Below are 19,757 nucleotides of genomic sequence, written 5' to 3'. Positions count from 1 at the left end.
GCAGTTTCCCAGGAACAAAATTAAACGTCAATAATGGAATCCAATACCAGGGCCACTATAATCTAAACTGAGAGTTTAGGCCAGAATGGAGTTTAAAAGGAAACAAAACAATTTGGAGAATGTTTTTCAACTTATCTATTTTGATCTAAAATGTGCAATTCTCACAGCTCAGAAAGTAAACCCCCTAGTGTTCCACTTGCTGTAGAAATTATGTTGTACTGAAAACACACACATCCATGCTGTTTTATATAGGAATAATAACCTGGCCTCAAATATCATGAAACAACAGCAACTATTGGTAAACAATGGAAAACATAGCTGATCCATTGCAAGGATAAACATCAATTATATCCATTGTTACTCCTCCAAAGTATAACACACTAATGTACAACATTCTGTCTTAGAATTAACCTTTTTTTTTTTTTTTACTTTAACACTAGAAATACCTGTTTATTTAATCAGGCCTGATTAGTTTGAATTAGCAGTTTGGATGCTTAGGGTATCCCTTTAATAATTAAGATTATTATCAACTGCTTATATATCTATTATACTATTGTTTTAACTGATAACTAATATATTACCTTCAGTTCTTGCAATCTCTCTTCATTATCCAATGCAGGTTTTACACGGGCCACATTAAATGCCCTCTCCAACCAGATGACAAATCCATCCATCTTATTCCTGTAGTCACTTAAAGCTGGACTTTCTCCTTTCAACCTTGCAGCACAGAACGAATAACACAGTTAAATGAAATTTCGACAGATTAATTTTGTTTGCACCATGATGCATTTTTCTACTAAAATCTGTATTTCAATGTAATTATATACCAAATGACAAATGCAATATAGAATGCTTCCAGTAGACTTGTCAATCTCATTTTCTTTCTCATTAAACTGAGAGACATGTCATATTTAGGAGGGAAAAAAAAACACTTACTGAAATATATAAATTATATTTGTCTCTGATGCTGCATGGCATCATTGGATGGAACCACATATATTTAGTAGGGGTAGCAGAGCAAGTTAATCTATCAAAGAACACGCGTCACTTTCTATTAAATTCAGATTTTGTTGATGTCAAACATCACTAGGGTCACACACACTCACAAATTTAATATACATATGGAAAAGATTACTGAAAAGAACATATTAAGGGATTTTATTGACTAACACTGAATAGTAGTAGATTCCCAGCAGAGCTTTAAAACATTAATTAAAGAGGTATTGAACGTCTATTTAAAAAAATAAAATGAAAAAAGTTTTAAAGGAAAGAGTGAAGTCATATTATTTTCAAGGAAAGAGTGAAATCATAGTTTACTTCTTTGCCCACTTGTTTCCATTTGGAAAGCTGTTATTGCCCTTGAGGATTTCCCAAGATGTTTCTATATTCAATAAACTGAGCCTGTTAGTGAGGACTGTGTGAGTATGAATGTGTTAATGTGTGTGCACTAGCACAGCAAGTATATGTTAATGCTCTCATTACATTCAATGTAACAGTATTAACTATAGTAGACTGTCAAACAAGGTAATGTCTAATGTCAGCAAAGGCAATAGAGAAACAATGACAGGATAATTCACTAAACCTCGAATGGCCCCTTACCGAATGGAGTAAAAAAAAAACAGTTCTGTTCGGTATGCAAAGTCCATAAATTGTTTATACTATTTAACAATGTCCAGATTACGCAGAGTAGGCTTGTTACAAGCCATGAATTCATCTAGATTTCAGCTGAAGCTAAGGCCAGCTGAAATCCAAATCCGGATTGTTAAAATCCAGGCCTAAATTTGAAAAATCTCAACTGTTTCCAAAAAAAACTATAAATTGCGAAAGTGCATCCTGCATCAGTCCCGCATTTAGTTCGGATTTATTTATTTATTTTTAATTGGTGCTTTGTATATTTTCTAAACCCTATGCTTTGTGTAGTGTTTGGATGCAGAAAGCACTGTTTTTAGACCGGACTGGACGGGCTGGCTGAATTACGACTAAAATTAGCTTTAGTAAATGTAAGAATTGCCATTTTCACTGACGGTTAATGGGTATGTATTGTTTATAGTACACAAGAAATAATGGAAAACCACTAAAATGAAGTTTTTAATTAAACACATCAATATCAAGTTCCATTAAGTGAAAGCTCATTCTTTACGATCATCACATTTTTTCCTGGTTATCGTATGGCGTTATGTGCCAAAAGCTAGGCTCTGTAGACCAGTGCCAACTGGCACAAATTAACATGGACATTCCACAACGTTGACATTTTAATGTTCAATCTGCACACTTTGTTATGGAAACCTACCTCAGCTGCCTTTCCAGAACCTCTGTTCTAATTGCACCCCAGCGTTTATTCAGCCCAGCCAGTTTATCCTGTAGGAATTCTCCATCGGTGGCAGAAAGATGCTGTATGATGCCTTCCCCACTTTGGTTGAGTATGGTAAAATTAAGCTGCTGGGTGCTCACTGCTTCCTCAAGCTCCTGCCACAGTATATAATAGCAACAATCAAGCACAAGTGCATACAGTGACCTTATATTAGAACCCTAAAGTCTTTCGGAATATATAAAGGCAAGAAGAAATTAAAAGAAATCCTGCAATATTCTATTATACATAAACTCGGTTTACACTGCTATTCTCAAAAGTGTTTTGCAGCTGGAAAAAAAAGTGATTTAAAGTGAATCTGTCTGCTCAATAACACTTTTTTCTAATTTTGAGCTGCTGATTCTTTGACAGTGAATGATCCATAAATAAGCCACTAAAATTGCAATGGGCATTGTGTAAGTATTCAGTACATTATTATTATTATTATTATTGCCATTTATATAGCGCCAACAGATTCCGTAGCGCTTTACAATATTTTGAGGGGGGGGGGGATGTAACAATAAATAAGACAATTACAAGAAAACTTACAGGAATAATAGGTTGAAGAGGACCCTGCTCAAATGAGCTTACAGTCTATAGGAGGTGGGGTATTAGAAACATTAGGATAGGAAATATCAAGTAGGAGTGAAGCAGAGCTGGAGGAGAGAGCAAAGCACTATCCCATAGGAGAGCAAGAGACAGGTATGTAAGGGAGAGATTACTCTGGGAGGCCATACGCTTTCCTGAAGAGATGGGTTTTAAGGTCCTTCTTAAATGATTGAAGACTAGGGGAGAGTCTGATGGCAGTAGGCAAGTTATTCCATAGGAGAGGAGCCGCCCGCGAGAGGTCCTGCAAGCGTGAGTTGGCCGTACGGGTGCGAGCAGCGGTCAGGAGGTGGTCGCGGGCAGAGCGGAGGGTACGAGGAGGGGCATACCTCTGGATCAGTGAAGAGATATAAGAGGGTCTGGAATTGTTCAGTGCTTTAAATGTATGGGTTAGCACTTTGAATTGACTCCTATAGGATACAGGGAGCCAATGTAAGGACTGGCAGAGGGGCGAGGTGTGAGAGGACCGACTAGAGAGGAAAATCAGTCTAGCTGCAGCATTCATTACAGACTGTAGCGGGGCAGTACGGCTTTTGGGGAGACCAATCAGGAGAGGGTTACAGTAATCCATGCGGGAAATTACTAGAGCATGGACAAGCTCCTTGGTAGCATCTTGCGTAAGAAAGGGGCGGATGCGGGCTATGTTTTTGAGTTGGAACCTACGAACCTACCGGTATTAGTATAGCTCCCATGACAAATATCTTCCCCAACTGACTATGATAAAATGCTACTTTTATGGAAAGTAAAACTTATGCCATGTGTGATTACCGTGAAAAATTAATAAGTACAATGAATAATAAGCGGCTGTTGTGATTAATGAGCTGTGATGCAACAACAGAATAGATTCTCCCCTGAGTAATTAAAACTTTAGACTATCCATTTCTAAGTTCAAGGGCGCATTGCTCAGGGGAGACTCTACACTATTGATTGCTTTAGACTCTAAAGCAATAACCTATATATTGCAGGTAGCTCTATATATTTCTCCACAGTACATATAATTAGAGTAAACTGTCTAGCCAATCAAATCCCTTAAATAAATGGAGCAGGCTGCAAGACTAACTTTTGTCAGATATTTTCTTCTACATCAGTTGATTTATAACATATTCTTTCATTTTGTATTATGGAACATGACGATTTTTTAAACAAGAATCTCACAGGCAGTCATATTGTTATGGGATGACACCTGTATTCGAAAAAATTAGAAATTTAACCAAGGGTATTGCAGATTGATTATAACATAAGCAGAGTGATATGTGACAATTCCCTGCTTTTACACTGAGCTGTAACATCTTCCATTAAAGTTAAGGTTTAAGTAGCGTACGACAGCAGATGAGGCATAAAGAATAGCTATTTAAGCAGGTTAATCTAATGGACAATAGGGTGAGTCAAGATAAAAAAGTATAGCAAGAGTTGCATGAGAAGTGACATAGCAAAAGTGATTCCGCAGGCGGGGTCCCCTGTTAATAGAGCAATGAGTACACACATTAAAGGGGTATGCTCCAAGAAATAAAAATAACAAGAAAACAATGTATAACAACAGATTGTTCCTTTTATTTCTTAGTTATGTAATTGTTTAAGTGGTTAAAAAGAAATAGTTGGTAACCAGATTGTGCAAAGCATAGGAGTACACCACCTAGCAAGGAGGGAGATCGAGCCCTCAACACAGCAGACTGAAAACAAGGGATACCCACCCAACGAAGACACCCAAAGACTTTGGCCCAGGTCACGGACACTGGCCCACAAAGGAATCTGGGCTAGAGTCCTGCAAGCTCAGAAAGCCTTTTCCCCTCTCTCCTCGCCCACACCAGCTAGGCACCAAACTGTCTCCAAACTAAACACCTTGGCTTACAACAGGGAACCAATTCTAACGAGCCAATATACGCATCGGCCAACAAACTCCTTAGAATGTATTGGCAAAATGTATAATCACAAACAATCTAATGTAACCAGAACCTGAATGCCTGTGGACTCATGTTACAAATGTATGTATATCTATCCATGTAATGCTTCCCCTCTGTAATGATTGCCTATATGCCAAAACAATCAACCTTATAAACACAGAATGTTTAGAAAGAAAAAAAAAAGAAATAGGTGGTAAAAACATCCACACAGAGTCCATTTATCATTAAAGGTGAATAATTTGTAAATAACAATCTGGATATCCAGACTTTACCGGTTGATTTATGTGAGCCTTCTCCATATTTAAGGTGCCTCCTGGTGAATGGGACTCAGCCAGCAATTGTTCTGTCTCAGTTGTCCACTGTGTCAGGTCGTTTAGGTCACAATGAAACTGATGCCACTCCTCCAAAGACCTGTCAAAACGGCTGAACAGGAAAGATAATTAAAGAAAAGTATCCACTTTATGTACCAGTTTCAAACACGAATGTCTCTTCAAGAAATGGAAAATTACTTTGTCCAACTATTATAAACTGCAATGTAATTAGGTTGTCCATGCACTAAATCAATATTTATTTTTGCAAAGTAAATACATCTCTAAAGGTAAGACACTAAATTAAAAACACACAAATCAATGCAAAAACAAAGAAATTGATTTTTGCAGGTACGAAAAAAATGTTACGCTTTATTCAATTTTATAAAGGCCAGTTTTTCTTACTGTGATCATATGAGTCATGAGTATGTGACTGCAATGGAAATCTGAGAGAGGACCAGAGGGGTTTCACATTTTCTCTTACTTACTTTTAAGAGTTTATTCCTTAAACTTCAAATGGTATCAAAACCAAAGGTGAATATAGGCTAAAATAGCTGAATTAGAAAAACATCTCAAACTTACCTATCGTCACAACTTGCTTATTTTAGTCTAGATTTTGTTATCCAATCTCTGGACTACACAGTAAACAGGATAAAGTAGTCAGAAAAAATACAATTTGCTTCTAGGTATAACAGGGGAAAAAAAGAATATATTTACTGAAAGGGACACTATAGGCATTCACACCACTTTACATCATTGACGTGGTGTGGGTGCAGTGCCCATGTTCCCCTAACCCTGAAATATCAAACATTGCAGATTTAGAGGAACTGCAATGTAAACATTGCAGCATTAAGACTGTCTCTAGAGGCTGTATCCCAGAGAGCCACGAAAGGTGCATCCTACAGTTTTACAGAGTCTGACTGTGTGAAATGATGCTGGACGTCCTCATGCTTGCAATGTGTTAAAAACCTCATAGGAAAGCATTGATTCAAAGCCAAAACATATCACATGCATTAAGGTAGCATTGGTGCCCAGAGTGTCCCTTTAATAATAATTTTACTCAGACATATTACGCAAAGAAAATATTAATATTATTGTATTATATCCCGGGGTCAATAAGAAGCCACAATGGAATCAAGGTAATTCCCAGTGGAATAGGAATTCTCAGAGAAATAGGAGGTTTTACAGGACTAACAGAGCAAATATAACCCCTTCCCGACCAAAGACGGAAATTTTCCGTCAAGCTTGTCCTTGCGTTAAGGACCCATGACGGAAAATTTCCATAATTTACTGAAATTAACCCCAGATCACCCATGATCGCTGGGTGAAACGCTCATCCGTTGTGTCTCGGTATTTGAGGCAGACCGGGAGCACCCGATCGCGCTGTCCCTGCAGCTGTGATCGGGCTGACTTCTGATCCGGTTCTCTGCTCTTCCGCGATTAGTGTGAAGTGCAGGGAGACGGATCAGCAGTGATCTGCTCCCTGCAAAAAAATAAAGTTAAAGTTAAATCCCACCCCCCTTTCCCCTGCCTTAAGAAAATTAGAAAATGACTACAGTGATCAATTGGCAAGGACTACATTTTACTGTCATCTGATTTTCTTTTTTAACCCCTGAGGGTTACATTTTATTTTTTTTACATTTATTTTATGAATTAATTTAAATATTTTAAAATGATATATTTAGCTAGTTGGGGTGCGTGGAAGTTAGTGGGGAATTGGGGAACTTGGTGTTAGGTCTGCTAGGGGTTAACGTTAAAAAAGGTTTTTAAAAGTTTTAAAAAGGTTTTTTAAAAATGTTTTACTAACATTTTTAAAAAGTTACAAAAAAAATATGTAACGGCTGGGGTGGGTAGGAGTTGTGGGAAATCAGGGAATTTGCTGTTAGTGCTGCTTACTGCTAGTTAGGGGTATACGGTAAAACAAAAAGTTTATTAAAAAATTTACAAGTGTAAAAAAAGTTAAGCTAGATTTAAAAGTTTAAAAAAATTGAATAAGTAAAAAAAGTTAAAAAAAGTTTAAAAAAAAATACATTTAAAAATGCTCATTACCACTACACCTGGAACAAACTAGAGAAAAAATGATCCCACCCTAAGGTTCAAAATATGCCTTTTGAATTACCCCAGGGTGTATTCTTTAATAAATAGTATGTGTTTGTGGCGAAGTTTCAATAACCAACCATCTAAACTACTTCAAAATGGAACATGTACACAGCGTAAAACTTCAAAGTTAGAAAATAACTAAATGGCTGCTTCTCAAATGTGCCCCTTCAACATCCACATATACCTGGCAAAGGTACATACGGGAGTATTGTTGTAGTGTGGTAGTATTGTTGTAGTCAGACTACATAGCAGAGCAACATATGAAGTATTATACAGTCGTAGCACACATAAGGTTTGCAAAATATACTGTGCAAACTCACTTTGTGTGTCAAAAAGGCAGAAAAAATGCTTATTATCACTACACTTGGTACAAGCTAGCGGAAAAATGATCCCACACTAAGGTTCAAAATATGCATTTTGAAATACCCTGGGATGTCTTCTTTAAGAAATTGTATGCCTTTATGGAGTAGTCGGATTATATTGCCTGCTAAAATATTCTAAAATGGGACATGGACACAGCGTAAAAATTCAAAGTTTAAAAAAAAACTGGAAAGGCTGTGTGTCAAATGTGCCACTTCAACATCTACATATACCGGGCAAAGGTACATACGGGGGTATTGTTGTACTCAGCCGACATGGTTAAGGTTCAAAATATGCCTTTTGAAATACCCTGGGATGTCTGCTTTAAGAAATGGTATGCCTTTATGGTGTAGTTGGAATATGTAGCCTGCTCAAGAGCTCCAAAATGGGACACGGACGCATCAAAACCCTCCATGAAAATTCACACTTAAAAACCTGAATTTGTCACGTCTCTTTTACAGCACTGTAACTTTACAAAATAGTGTCTAGGTCAGGCTTACCCAAACTCTGGCCCTCCAGATGTTGCTGAACTACAACTCCCATGATTCTATGAATGAAATAGGTTGAGAATCATGGGAGTTGTAGTTCAGCGACATCTGGAGGGCCGGAGTTTGGGGAAGCCTGGTCTAGGTCATACATTGGGCATATTGTTTTACTCAGAAGATGTAACTGAGCATAATTTGGGGGGTTTTATGACAGTGGTACATATCAAGTGTAAGAAATACTCAGCAAAAATGCAACATATATGTAAAAATGCTATTTATTTTTCCCCTCACCACAAACATTGACATAAATTGGTGAAAAAATGGTGACAAGTTAAGGCACAATATACACCATATAAGATACCCTGGGGTGTTTGCTTTATCAAATGAAAGCCCTTTGTGGGGTTATTTGAACAGTCACACTGCTATAATACCCTAAAATGAGACATAAGCCCGTCAAATCCATCAACGAAAATTCTAACTATAGAAACTGAAATAGCCTTGTCTCTTATATGACATTGTAGCTTCACAGAATAGTGCCAAAGGCATACAATGGGGGTATCGTTATACTCAGCAGCTGAACACAATATTGGGTTCTGTGCAGGAATAGCACACACCAGCTTTACAAAATACACATTACAAAAACCTTGTTATATGTCTATATGCCATAATAGAGAAAAAACACAATTTTACTCCAATATTTAGCAGATATTGGCGATGAAATGGCCATGTAAAAAGTGTCAAACTAACCTGAGGTAAATAGCCTGTGATGTCTACTTTATATAAATATATACTTTTGAGTGGCAATTTTGTTTTCTGTGATGGCTACTAAACCTACAAGACAAACATACCAACTTCTAAAATTGTTTCACATTGAAATTTTATTTTTAGTCCTTGTATTTTGTGACCTGTAACTTTCAAAATAATCTGAAATCCTATACATATGATGTACTCTATAAATCAAGACACATAAATGAATTTATTTTGAATTACTTTTTCTAAGACATATTATGCACACGCTATTATTTTTTTTATAATTAATGAGAATTTATCTATGTATGTGTGACATCAAACTAAAGCCCTGTTTGTGTTGGTGCAATAAATGACAGAGATGCAAATTGCGTTTGAACACAAACAGCAAAAAATAATCAATCTGATTCTGAGAACTTTGAAAAACAAGACAAAATACAATTTGTAGAAATGTTATTGCTTTAAATATATACAAGTTAAGTGTACATATGTGTCTCTTTACTTTTACTATTTGACCAAGATTGTGTTTATTATTGTAATAAAGGATTGCTCTGTATAATATTTGCCAAACTGTGATTTAGAGTCATTCAAAGAAGCAACATTCTTAAGAGACTGGAATAGCTTGACCTTATTTTTCCTTCACATCGTGTCTTAATTGCTCTTAACATATCCTTTATATAAGAAGGGCATTGCTTGAAACGCAGTGCATTTCTAATCCATTTGGACCACTTGTTTGTTTTGTTTAAATTTGCATTATCTGAAGACAGAGCAAAATCAGAGTAATTTACCCTAAAGGCAATAGCCGCTGCTCAGTATCTTTTATCAGTGGCCGCGATGAGCTTGCTGACATTTAAGAGGCTGCAATTATTTCTCTGTTTTGTACACGCACAGTATGTGCATGCACAGAGTGTTATCTCTCCCCGCATGCACACTGCAATAAACAAAACTCTGCTTCTTCTGTAAATTAGCAGGCACATCATTGCCATTGTCCTGACAGAACACTGCTGCAGATGCTATAAATATTAGATAAATATTATTACCGTATTTGTTTTCCGTTTTCTGTTTTGACTATAATTAATAACATACTAAAACAGAAGTTAGCATTTTAACCTCTTGTTAAATAGGAAACGGACATCTGAATTCCTCATAATTGAATTCCATTTCAAATGTATAGCATTTAAGTTAATGTTAATGACAAGGACAGAAAAAAAGCAAACTCCACGGTCTCCACCAAGTTAAATATCTACCAAGATAATTCAACTTAATTCAACTTTTAAAATGATTTAGTCTTCTTAATAAATAGTTAAATGTTGCAATATTTTAATATTGTTTGATTGATATAGTTTATTATGTATGATATATTTTAGATATTTTAATATGGTGAAAAAAAAAATCATTTTAAAATTCTATCGACTTATCCAACAAAATTAAGTTGAGACCTTAGAAACTGGAAGGCACAAAAGATTCCAAGTATTTCAGTTCTAATATAGTACATTTGCTGCAGATTCCATTTCTTTATAAATTTTTTTTTTTTTACCTCTTCCGGTCATTGTACAGACGGTTGATCCGATCCCATTCAGCGTTCACCTGAGTCAAGGAGTCTCCAATTTGTACTGCCTCAGGTCCTGTAGCTTCCAAGATGGCATCAGGCTGTTTCTCATGGATAACTGCAATCTGTTCTCCAAGTTTGTCCACTACATCTTTAATGTTCTAGAACAAAATGATACTCTTCATGTTAGACTTGAAAGAGCACAACGTTTATAAAACCTTAAGTCTTCAGTATATTAGAGGAAGGGAACATATTAATCTTAGTAAATCTCTGTATCCAGTCAAATGAAAAGGAATCATTTTGATAGTGTTTAGGTGATTAAGCAAAACTGCAGGAGTGCACTTGAGAGACATCAGAAATCCCTCTTTGTAAGATTTGTATTATACAGATGTGTAGAAATATGTGATATTGCAAACAGGAAATATCTGAGAGGACTTCAGAAGGGCAGTTACCAGAGTTTGTAACTTTAGAGAGGGAAAGCTACTAAGGATGTGGGTTATGCACACACACTGATGGGCTGACAGTACATAAACAGAGACGGTTCAAGTCACTCTTGGTTAAAGGAATCATAATATGGAAATCTGTGAATTCACAAAGAATCCTAGAGATAAAGGAGTCAGAGGATATGCAGTCTCTACTGCCTTAAAAAGAGAGTAAATCTGGTGTTATGAAGTCATCACTGAAAAAAAAACCACCAAAAACATTTAGTTAAAATAGCAAACTATCACCAACTGTGAATGGTGATGACAGTGACAAGGTCTGGTGCTGTTTTTATATATTTTTTTCCATCTCAACAGTTAGTATAGTTTGGCACATAAAAACAACTAAGGATTTTCAGGTGCATTGTCAAGTTATCTGACCATTAACTGAGCCAAAAGGTAATACGAAAAAAAAGGCGGTGAGGGAGCCCTTTGCATACTGTGCCCCTCCTGGACTGCTCCCTAGTGTGCCCTGCAGTGAGCCGGCTGGGTATGATCGTCATTACTGCTGGGCACATTAGGGACCTGTGGAGGAAGAGCACAGAGCTCACAGCCAAGCAGCAACCGCTACCCACCAGGCACAGAGGATCCATTCCAGCCCTCCCAGAGCAGGGAGGCTGTATGGACCTCTTAAGTACTGAATGTATGAATGTCATTTTTTGATGTTTTGTCAGTGATTGTGCATGTGTGGGGGTGGGTCTGTGTGTATGTCTGTGATTTTGTATGCCTTTGATTGTGTATGTGTCAGTGATTGTGTATTGAGATCTGTGATTATGTGTTTGTTTGTATGTATGTGACTGTATGTATGTTACTGTTGTGACTTATGATTGCAGGTCTGAAACATAGCAGTCCTAGTGGTTCAAACAAAGTTTTTTTTTTCCCACCACTGTGTGCTTATGTGCAATGCAAGAAACAGTAACAGTTATAATTGCAGTTCCACAAAAAACAAGAAATACAAGGTACCGTAAAAAAGTGGGAAATAAAATAAATTTAAAAAATATTAAAAATGTAAGGCATTACACTTCAGGCAATTAAAACTGAAGATTATGTACACTGTGAGGACATATGATATATGTGCTGACCTTGAGAGAATCGTCCTGTATAGAAAAGTTTTCATATTCTCCACTGTTCAGCTCAGGAGCATTGAGGAGTAACTCGGCATCAGCAATAGAAAGCAGTACTTTGTTTATCTCCACTAAATAGTCTGATGGGAGAAGCAAAGGAGTGTACTGTGAGGAGAAAGTGCTGCCATCTAGGTGATCATCGGCTGAGACATCCTAAAATGAAGAATATATGTACTCTGTTAGCAGTGCATATTATATACAAGTCACACAAACACATCAATGTAAATGACTGTGGCTAACCGCTTAGAATTTTAACACAAGCCTACATAGCACATTAGTAAGTAATTCTATAGCAAATATGGATAATCTTGACTACAACCTACTACAATAAAGAAAAGGACACTTAAAGCAATTTTGGTTCTTATTAACCCCTTAGTCACCAGACCGCTTTTCAATTTTCTTACCATTAAGCAGGGCCGCCATCAGGGGGTGACAACCATAACGGTTGTCACGGGCCCGGCGGCCCTGGGGGGCCCGGGCCCCACGTGTAGCGGCGGAACTGCCGCATACATAAAACCTTTAATAAAAAATGTTTGAAAAGAGTATGCATTGAAGAAGAATTGTTGATGTACATATAGGTATGTATCAGTTGCTCAATATAAAATAAAAATAAAAAAATAAACTCTCTCTAAAAGGAGATAGAGAGTGTTACTTTACAGTGCCCGAAAAGTAGAAGCTGCTCAACACTAGAAGTGGAATACCCCTCACCCACAATAGAAAACAAATACACAAAGAGCATAAAATATCTATTTATGGAGCCAATATTGCATAAGCTCCTGTCCATGTGAGTGGTTTCAGTCATTTATTAACATCAATTGTCTATTTTTGGGAACCATCTGCACTATATTTCTTGTTTTTTTCTGGTTCTCTTTCATATGTACTTTCAAGTTTTAATATTCAAGACTGTCACTGTACTAAAGGGGTGAGTGAATCCCTCCACTGTTTAGAGCGCTCCACTTGTTTGGTATAATATGTATACCTCATTTTTTATGTAGGTATCAGTTGCTGCATACACTTAACTACTTCAACCAGTTCTTTTAAAGGTCACAGATTTCTCTAAAGTGAAGGGGAATAAGGGCTTCGGCTTTGTTCATAGATATTGTTCTAGGTCAGGACTAGGTGGATCCCTAGATGTTGTGTAGACCTACAACTGCCATTGTGCATTGCCAGCCTTTAGAATGGTAAAGCATCAAGGAATCTCCAGTTCTTCTGCGTCTGAGGTCTATTGTTCCCCCATCGCTGTTATAGGTATTGCTTATAGAGTGGTGTGTTATCTGGTGTGGTAACAATACTCCTAATATCAAGGAGTTATCAGTGATCGAGTCAACAATAGATTTTCTATTTTTATTTTTTTAAAGAAAACATTCGAATTGTAATGAATAAAAAATATATGTTCTAAGAATTTTAAATATTCATTACACTGCATAAATGGAAATGTAGCATTGCTTTATTCCATACATGAAACTGCATTTTGATGATATCCCTGCAGATTTTTCTACAGTAGTGGGAATCGAAAAAGAACTGTAGAGAAACCATTCACACTGAATGTTTTCTTCTTGTATGACAACATATTGCTGTACGAGTCCTCCCTGTATGGTGCACAAATATTAAATAATTAATAATAAAAATAATCAAACTGTTCCCAGGAGTAGGCAGGGGTTTTACTTACCAGGCTGTGATGCTGAACTCCGAGATAAATTGCAAACTGCTTTTCAATCTCCTCCCAGCGCTCTTTAACTTTCCCTCCATCCACTTCCCCAGCAGGTTCATGCAGCTGAGCGCCAGTCTTCTTCTGCAGAGCGATGAATTCCTCTCTGTGATCATCCAGCTCCTGCAGCAGCTCCTGAGAAAAACACTCAGTCTTACTAATAGAAAGTGTCTTGTTAATCGTATCTCGGGGCAGGGTAGCCAGTGGTCCCTCATCTAGACAGGTCGATCAAACCCCAGGTTTTAACTTTCCTCACACACGGAGCAGCTCTAGTTATATGTGCACTTTGAAAAACTTTTAAGATGACCCCCTCCATTTATTATTGAATAAGTTACAGCTTTGATAAACCTTCTCACCTTTACTTTGTTTAAAGTAAATAACAGCTGTTTTAATGCCATGGTATTACTGAGGAGTAAAACAAACTCTCAAGCAAAGATGTTTCAAATTAGGAAAAGACATGAACAAGAAATCTTTTTAAATAATCACATGAAACTGGTCGTTCAGATATACTGCAATATATGGATGTAATACACAACAAGGCAAGAGTGTAACTAAAAACAAAATGTACAAGTAAAATCTAAGTTTTTCCATATGAAATATATATATATATATATATATTTTAAAACTACACATGTTTTATAGAAAACTGATCTACATTTTAACATACATTTAGATTACATTTATAGTAGTGTATGTAAATTTATAACTTTATTCATAGAAAATAGACCTCGGCATAATACTTGAGATTTTGTTAGAGTTTTGTGCAAGGTAGCTAGTTTACATCACGCCCATATCAGAGACAGTAAGTTACATTCTAAAGTAACTGTCTCTATGTAAGTAATTTATCTAAATGTGCAGCTGGAGCTAGGAAACCTCTTTTGGAGAATAACAAAATCACACAATATTAAGATTTACAATAATACGAATTAAAAGTTGGGTGATTATGGAGAGCCAGTCCAGCAAATGTATATTTACCGTAATTTCAAAATGTTACTACAGTAGTTGTGTGTCAAGTTGGACCTATAACAGGAATTAAATGGCCTCTTGTACGGGGAAAATGAGCTGTGTCAAAGAGTTTGCAAGTCCCGTGGGCAAGGACCACATCCTTAAAAATCGTTCTAAATATCATACATATTTTTTGCAGTGTACCCAAAATGTTCCACTAATTTGTCTTATGGTTATGCACACTGGCTGTGCAAGGGAAAAATTATCAAGAGTAATATTAACTCATCCTTGCCCTTCTCTCTTTAAAAGATGAGGTTATATTGTGTGTAAATGAATTCCCTCAGCACTCAAAGGTTTTTAAAGGATACAGTGTCAAATTCTGAAATATTGCTTTGAGGAGGTTACTTTGATTATTTCTAGAAACCATGTGTTGGGTGGGTAGCTTGGCTGGCCTGTCTGTTGCAAGGCTGAGGCAATATATTAAAGCCATCAGAAACATTCTTTATTTTAGGATTTTTCATTATGCCTATACTTCCATAATAAAGGTGTAATTTTAAATATCTCCTATGATGCCATATATGAGATCTCTGACCTCATCTCACAGCTTGCCCTTTCACAACACTAATTGTTGTGAAAGGGCAACAAGAAGGCTTGACATAACAACTGCTAAACTGATACCCAACTTTTATTCTTTGCTGCTCTCTTCCATGTACAAAGTTATCTAGGGCTATTTAAACAAGTTGAGAGTGACTTTTATAGATATGTTTGTCTGCTATGGCTTTTAGAACATGTAAACAGGATTAAATAAGTCATTTACCTTTAGGGGTCACTGGGCTGGGAACCATCACTCAAAAGGAAGAAATTATGATCTTCTGCCTCTGGGGCTGCATATCCTAATTTCTTCCTATTGAGCATGTTGAAAATTCACATGCCCCACCAGAGATTTGTGCTGCAATTGTCCAACTTACTTGAAGCTTCTTGTCATCCTCTGCCTCATGGAGACCGGACAGACGATGTTCTGTCTCATTCATCCAGTTGAAGAAGTTATCTTTTTCCTTCTCAATAGGCTTGGAAACTGGAGAGAGCCTTATCTCCTGTCTCTTCCGAATTAGCTGCAGTTCCTGCAAGTCGCCAGACACATAGTGAATTTAAGAATATACAAGTGAATGACATACACACTAACAAATGGTTAACCGTTAAAAGAAATATATTTGGCATATTACTTTCCAATTAGGTGTCTATGTTTATATAACTAAAGCTGTAGTACTCCTCGTGAAAATAGTCATATTTAGGGCAATGAGCATACATATTTGACTGGTATATATGGTGACTGTAGCACATTTAGGACCTGGTTCTAGAATTGATCTAATTTATAGCCCTTTCTGTTTAAAGAGGTGATTTCCTTGCAATACAATCCGTTTGACTTGATGCCAAGTTGCTATTTGCCCCATGTTTGCACATATCTGCAAAAGTCCCCCACTGTAAGGGCACAATGATGAAGGTCCTGACCTTTGCGTTGTTGTATCTGGTCTGTAAAAGCAGCAGTTCCAGTCGCAGCTTCTCTCTCTTGTTGTCTTCTAGGGGCTGCCGCAGCACAGCCTCTCCTTTTAGTAGAACTTCTTCAATTTGAGTGTTCTCTTCATCAGTCTGAACAGGCAAAAAAAAAAAAATAATGTGCCCGTATGATCAATCTGACTGGAGCTATTCATAATACTAGCTCATGACATCTTGCTGCTCTAAGATATGTGATAAGTTTATAAGATAACTCTCATTAACTAGCTCAGTGCCATGTGGCTGCACAATGCATTGATGTGGAGCGCCTGCAGTAATTGTATCTGCATCAGAGCCATGCCTCTCTTCCTTGTTATGAAAATCCAACACTTTTACACTTATCACACAGACTAAGGCACTCTAAGAACTATCTGTTAATTAGAAAGTTTCTCAACATTCTGACTTTCATGAGGGTTAACTAACTTTCAATCACTTCCCATCTAAAGCCTTGCTCTGTGCCAAGAATGCATGGAAACGGACATGCATTAAACATATAAAATATGCTTTTTATTTTTTTGCTGACCCGATGCCAAATTTGCCAACACCCAAACTCCTAGCTGCCAAGTCTAATACGCCTTTTGGCAGGATTCACTGCACAGTTCACACACTCTGTCCACTGGACATCAATACTACTGAATGCTTCTATTGCTGTCACATTATAAATGCTGCTGAAAACAAAGTTTCCTTCTCTTGCTCTTAAAAGTTAACACTTAAAAATACTTGCTGAAGTTTTTTTTTTTTAAAATGTGCTTAAACATATCATATTGTATATTGTGTTTGCAATGCAGATTCCCCTGTAATAACCTTCCTATCTGTCCGCCTATTTGTCTCTTACCCCATGCCAGCTCTCTGCCGGCCTCCTACACTACCACCCCATTAGTCCAGTCTCATCTCCTCATCCTTCCTTTTCCCCCTCTGGCATACTTCTCTGCGTGTATTTGCCAATGCACCCTTCTAATATATTCACTTCCTCACTACCTACAATAACAAATTCACATATTCCCCAACCCTCTATGCCAGTCTCATTTATAGCCACACTGTGTCAGTATTTCATATTCTTTTCACTCTATCCATGCAAGTCTCCCATATTCTTCCTTATGCCACTTCTCAGACTCCATCCCTTTATGTCAATCACCCCTATCCTTAACTTCCAATAAGCATGCCAGTTTCTCCTGTCCTAAACATTTTTTAATTCCCTCTATGCCAGTATGTCCTATTCTACCATGCCAGTTTGCCCTAAAAATTCAATGTAGTAAATTGTAAATCAAAGTAGTGAAATTAGCTAAGAAGAAATAGCTCTCCAACTTGGCTATAGTTACAGCTTGGATGTTTTATAAAATGTTTAGGGTGAATTGTTACCACTTGAAGCAACAAAATCTCCTCAATGTGATGTTTTGCAAAATATGCATAAGACTGTAAGGGTTCAATTATCTAATCATTACCAATACCCACCCTGTCATGATCAGTCACTGACTGTAGGTGTCTCTCGACCATTTTCTGGGCACCCAGGAGTTCAGACTCAAACATTTCCAGCTCTACTGTAGAATTATCCGCAGGCAAAGACTCTTCCTCTGGACCTTTAATCTGTGACCGAGTATCATGACCAACCATAAACTGAATAGAAAAACATCCCAGAAGAACACAAAGTTTACTCAACAGATCTTTTGCCTACTGTGTCCATTGATAAATGCTTCAACTTGAACCACGTGTCACATCTGCAGTTTCCCTTAAAATTAGTTATTCTTGATGTTCACAATTAAATGTCTTCTGTGATATCAGATAAAACATATTCTGCTATCATAGAAGAAGTTTTGAAATGATTTGTTGTTTTTTTTACATTAGTTACTTGCAGTTGTTATCAAAATTATTATTCAAATTTAACAGTGGCCATCACAGTCACCTTGACTTGAACACCATAGAAAATCTCTGGTGGGATTTGAAAAAGGTGGTTGCAGCACGCAATCCCAAGAATATTGCTTAACTGGAGGCCATTCCTCTTGGCCTTAACAATTGGTTAAGATTCCTCAGGAACGCTGCCATAAGTTGGTGTCTGGCTATGCATCTCGTTTGCAGCAGGACATAAGAGAAACATGGAGTTCTACTAAGTACTAAAAATGCTTGCTATAAAGAGGTTGAATCATTTTAGACTGGATAAGTCATTACAAGTTGCATTTTCAGTTGACTTTGGGGAAACCACTTGAAGCATTTGTTGCTGACCTATTTCTATTGCTTTTGTTTGATTTGTACATTGCAAACAGCTTAAAGTCTGTACATTTTGACGATAAACCTGATTTTCAATGGGGTTTGAATAATTTTGATTACAACTGTATGCATTTAACAGATTACTATCCAGAAAATGTGTAAAACATATCTACAGAATTTGTTGCTGGCACTGGCATTTGTGGCACTTACTGAGTTAATTTTGTGTCATAGCATACCAGGTCACCAACCCTTCAGAGGGAAGTAGCATATTTACTGCCAAGAAAGGATATAAAGAGAATATATTTCAAACACTTACTTGAGCTGCTTTGATGTGCTGTGAAACCTTTTCAAAGTTACGATTGAGCTCAGCCAATTTTGGTTCCACCAACTCACGACAAGATGTGCCCCGATTGCTCATTAATATTATGGCCTGGTCACGGACATTGTCTACACGGAGGCTGACATCATCCAGCTCTGACAACAGGCGCTTTAAAAAAAACATGAAAAGAAGCATAATGTATATGATTATTTTGAATCAGGCTATTTAAATCATATTTTGAGCCCCTTTCCAAACCAGTCCCCATAAATTTCCAGACAAGCCAGGTGTTTAGTACAGAAAAACGTGACTCAGTCCAATGCATTCAAACTAAAATTTGGTCAAGTAGGAGACATGCATTCATACATTTGTTAGGTTGTAGTGGAAAAATATAAGGCAGATTCTATACAAGTAGAAGATGCTTGAGAGTTACTACATATAAGTAAAGGATATTCAACGAGTTCCGGTTGCAGACTAAATTCCTGGCAGGGTCTATACCAGCATTGGAGAACCTATGGCAATCGTGCAGCCTGTTTGCTGGCATGCGAACCATAAAGTATAGCTCCCGTGGCCAAATGGAAAAATAATCCCCCCTGGGGCTCCACAGCTGGTGGGAAGACCAAATATCTACTTCACCAGACAAGCTGCCCTGATGATAGACCACCTTTTAATGTTGTGGCTGATCAGTATATATCAATCAAATCAATATGGCGGTGATTTGATGTAATTTAGTGGAAAATTGCCACATGTAGTGCCAAGGAGAAAATGGATGCAAAAAATATGTGGACACATCTGTACATTAGCAAACAAGCCATGTGCAAGATTACTGCACTACAAGTACCACAAGCTATGATGGAAGTTGTGGTCTACACACAGCTAGGATAAACAGCATGCCTAGCCCTCCATTAAATAAACAACATGTCCCAGGAGTGCAGCTACTAAAACAAATATAAGTCATTAACAATGCTAAATGACAGAAAAAAACATTGTAATTCAATAGCCCAGTCAGTATATAATATTACGTATTGT

General features: G+C 37.1%; 1 protein-coding gene across 1 annotated transcript in view; it reads right to left on the bottom strand.

The window, feature by feature from the left end:
* UTRN (utrophin) overlaps positions 1–19,757 on the bottom strand; it is a 583,870-nt gene that overhangs the window by 396,749 nt on the left and 167,364 nt on the right. Inside the window, exons 36-45 of the mRNA XM_063443106.1 lie at positions 18,729–18,899; positions 17,663–17,824; positions 16,169–16,306; positions 15,628–15,780; positions 13,676–13,849; positions 11,965–12,159; positions 10,392–10,564; positions 5,127–5,277; positions 2,291–2,466; positions 582–717 (exon numbers count right to left, since the gene is read on the bottom strand). Coding sequence (XP_063299176.1) covers positions 582–717; positions 2,291–2,466; positions 5,127–5,277; positions 10,392–10,564; positions 11,965–12,159; positions 13,676–13,849; positions 15,628–15,780; positions 16,169–16,306; positions 17,663–17,824; positions 18,729–18,899 — 1,629 coding nt within the window. The remainder of the gene's footprint in view (positions 1–581; positions 718–2,290; positions 2,467–5,126; positions 5,278–10,391; positions 10,565–11,964; positions 12,160–13,675; positions 13,850–15,627; positions 15,781–16,168; positions 16,307–17,662; positions 17,825–18,728; positions 18,900–19,757) is intronic.

The sequence above is a fragment of the Pelobates fuscus genome, chromosome 2, assembly GCF_036172605.1.
Source record: "Pelobates fuscus isolate aPelFus1 chromosome 2, aPelFus1.pri, whole genome shotgun sequence".
Classification (NCBI taxonomy): domain Eukaryota; kingdom Metazoa; phylum Chordata; class Amphibia; order Anura; family Pelobatidae; genus Pelobates; species Pelobates fuscus.
This window is presented reverse-complemented; position numbering and strand designations above follow the sequence as displayed.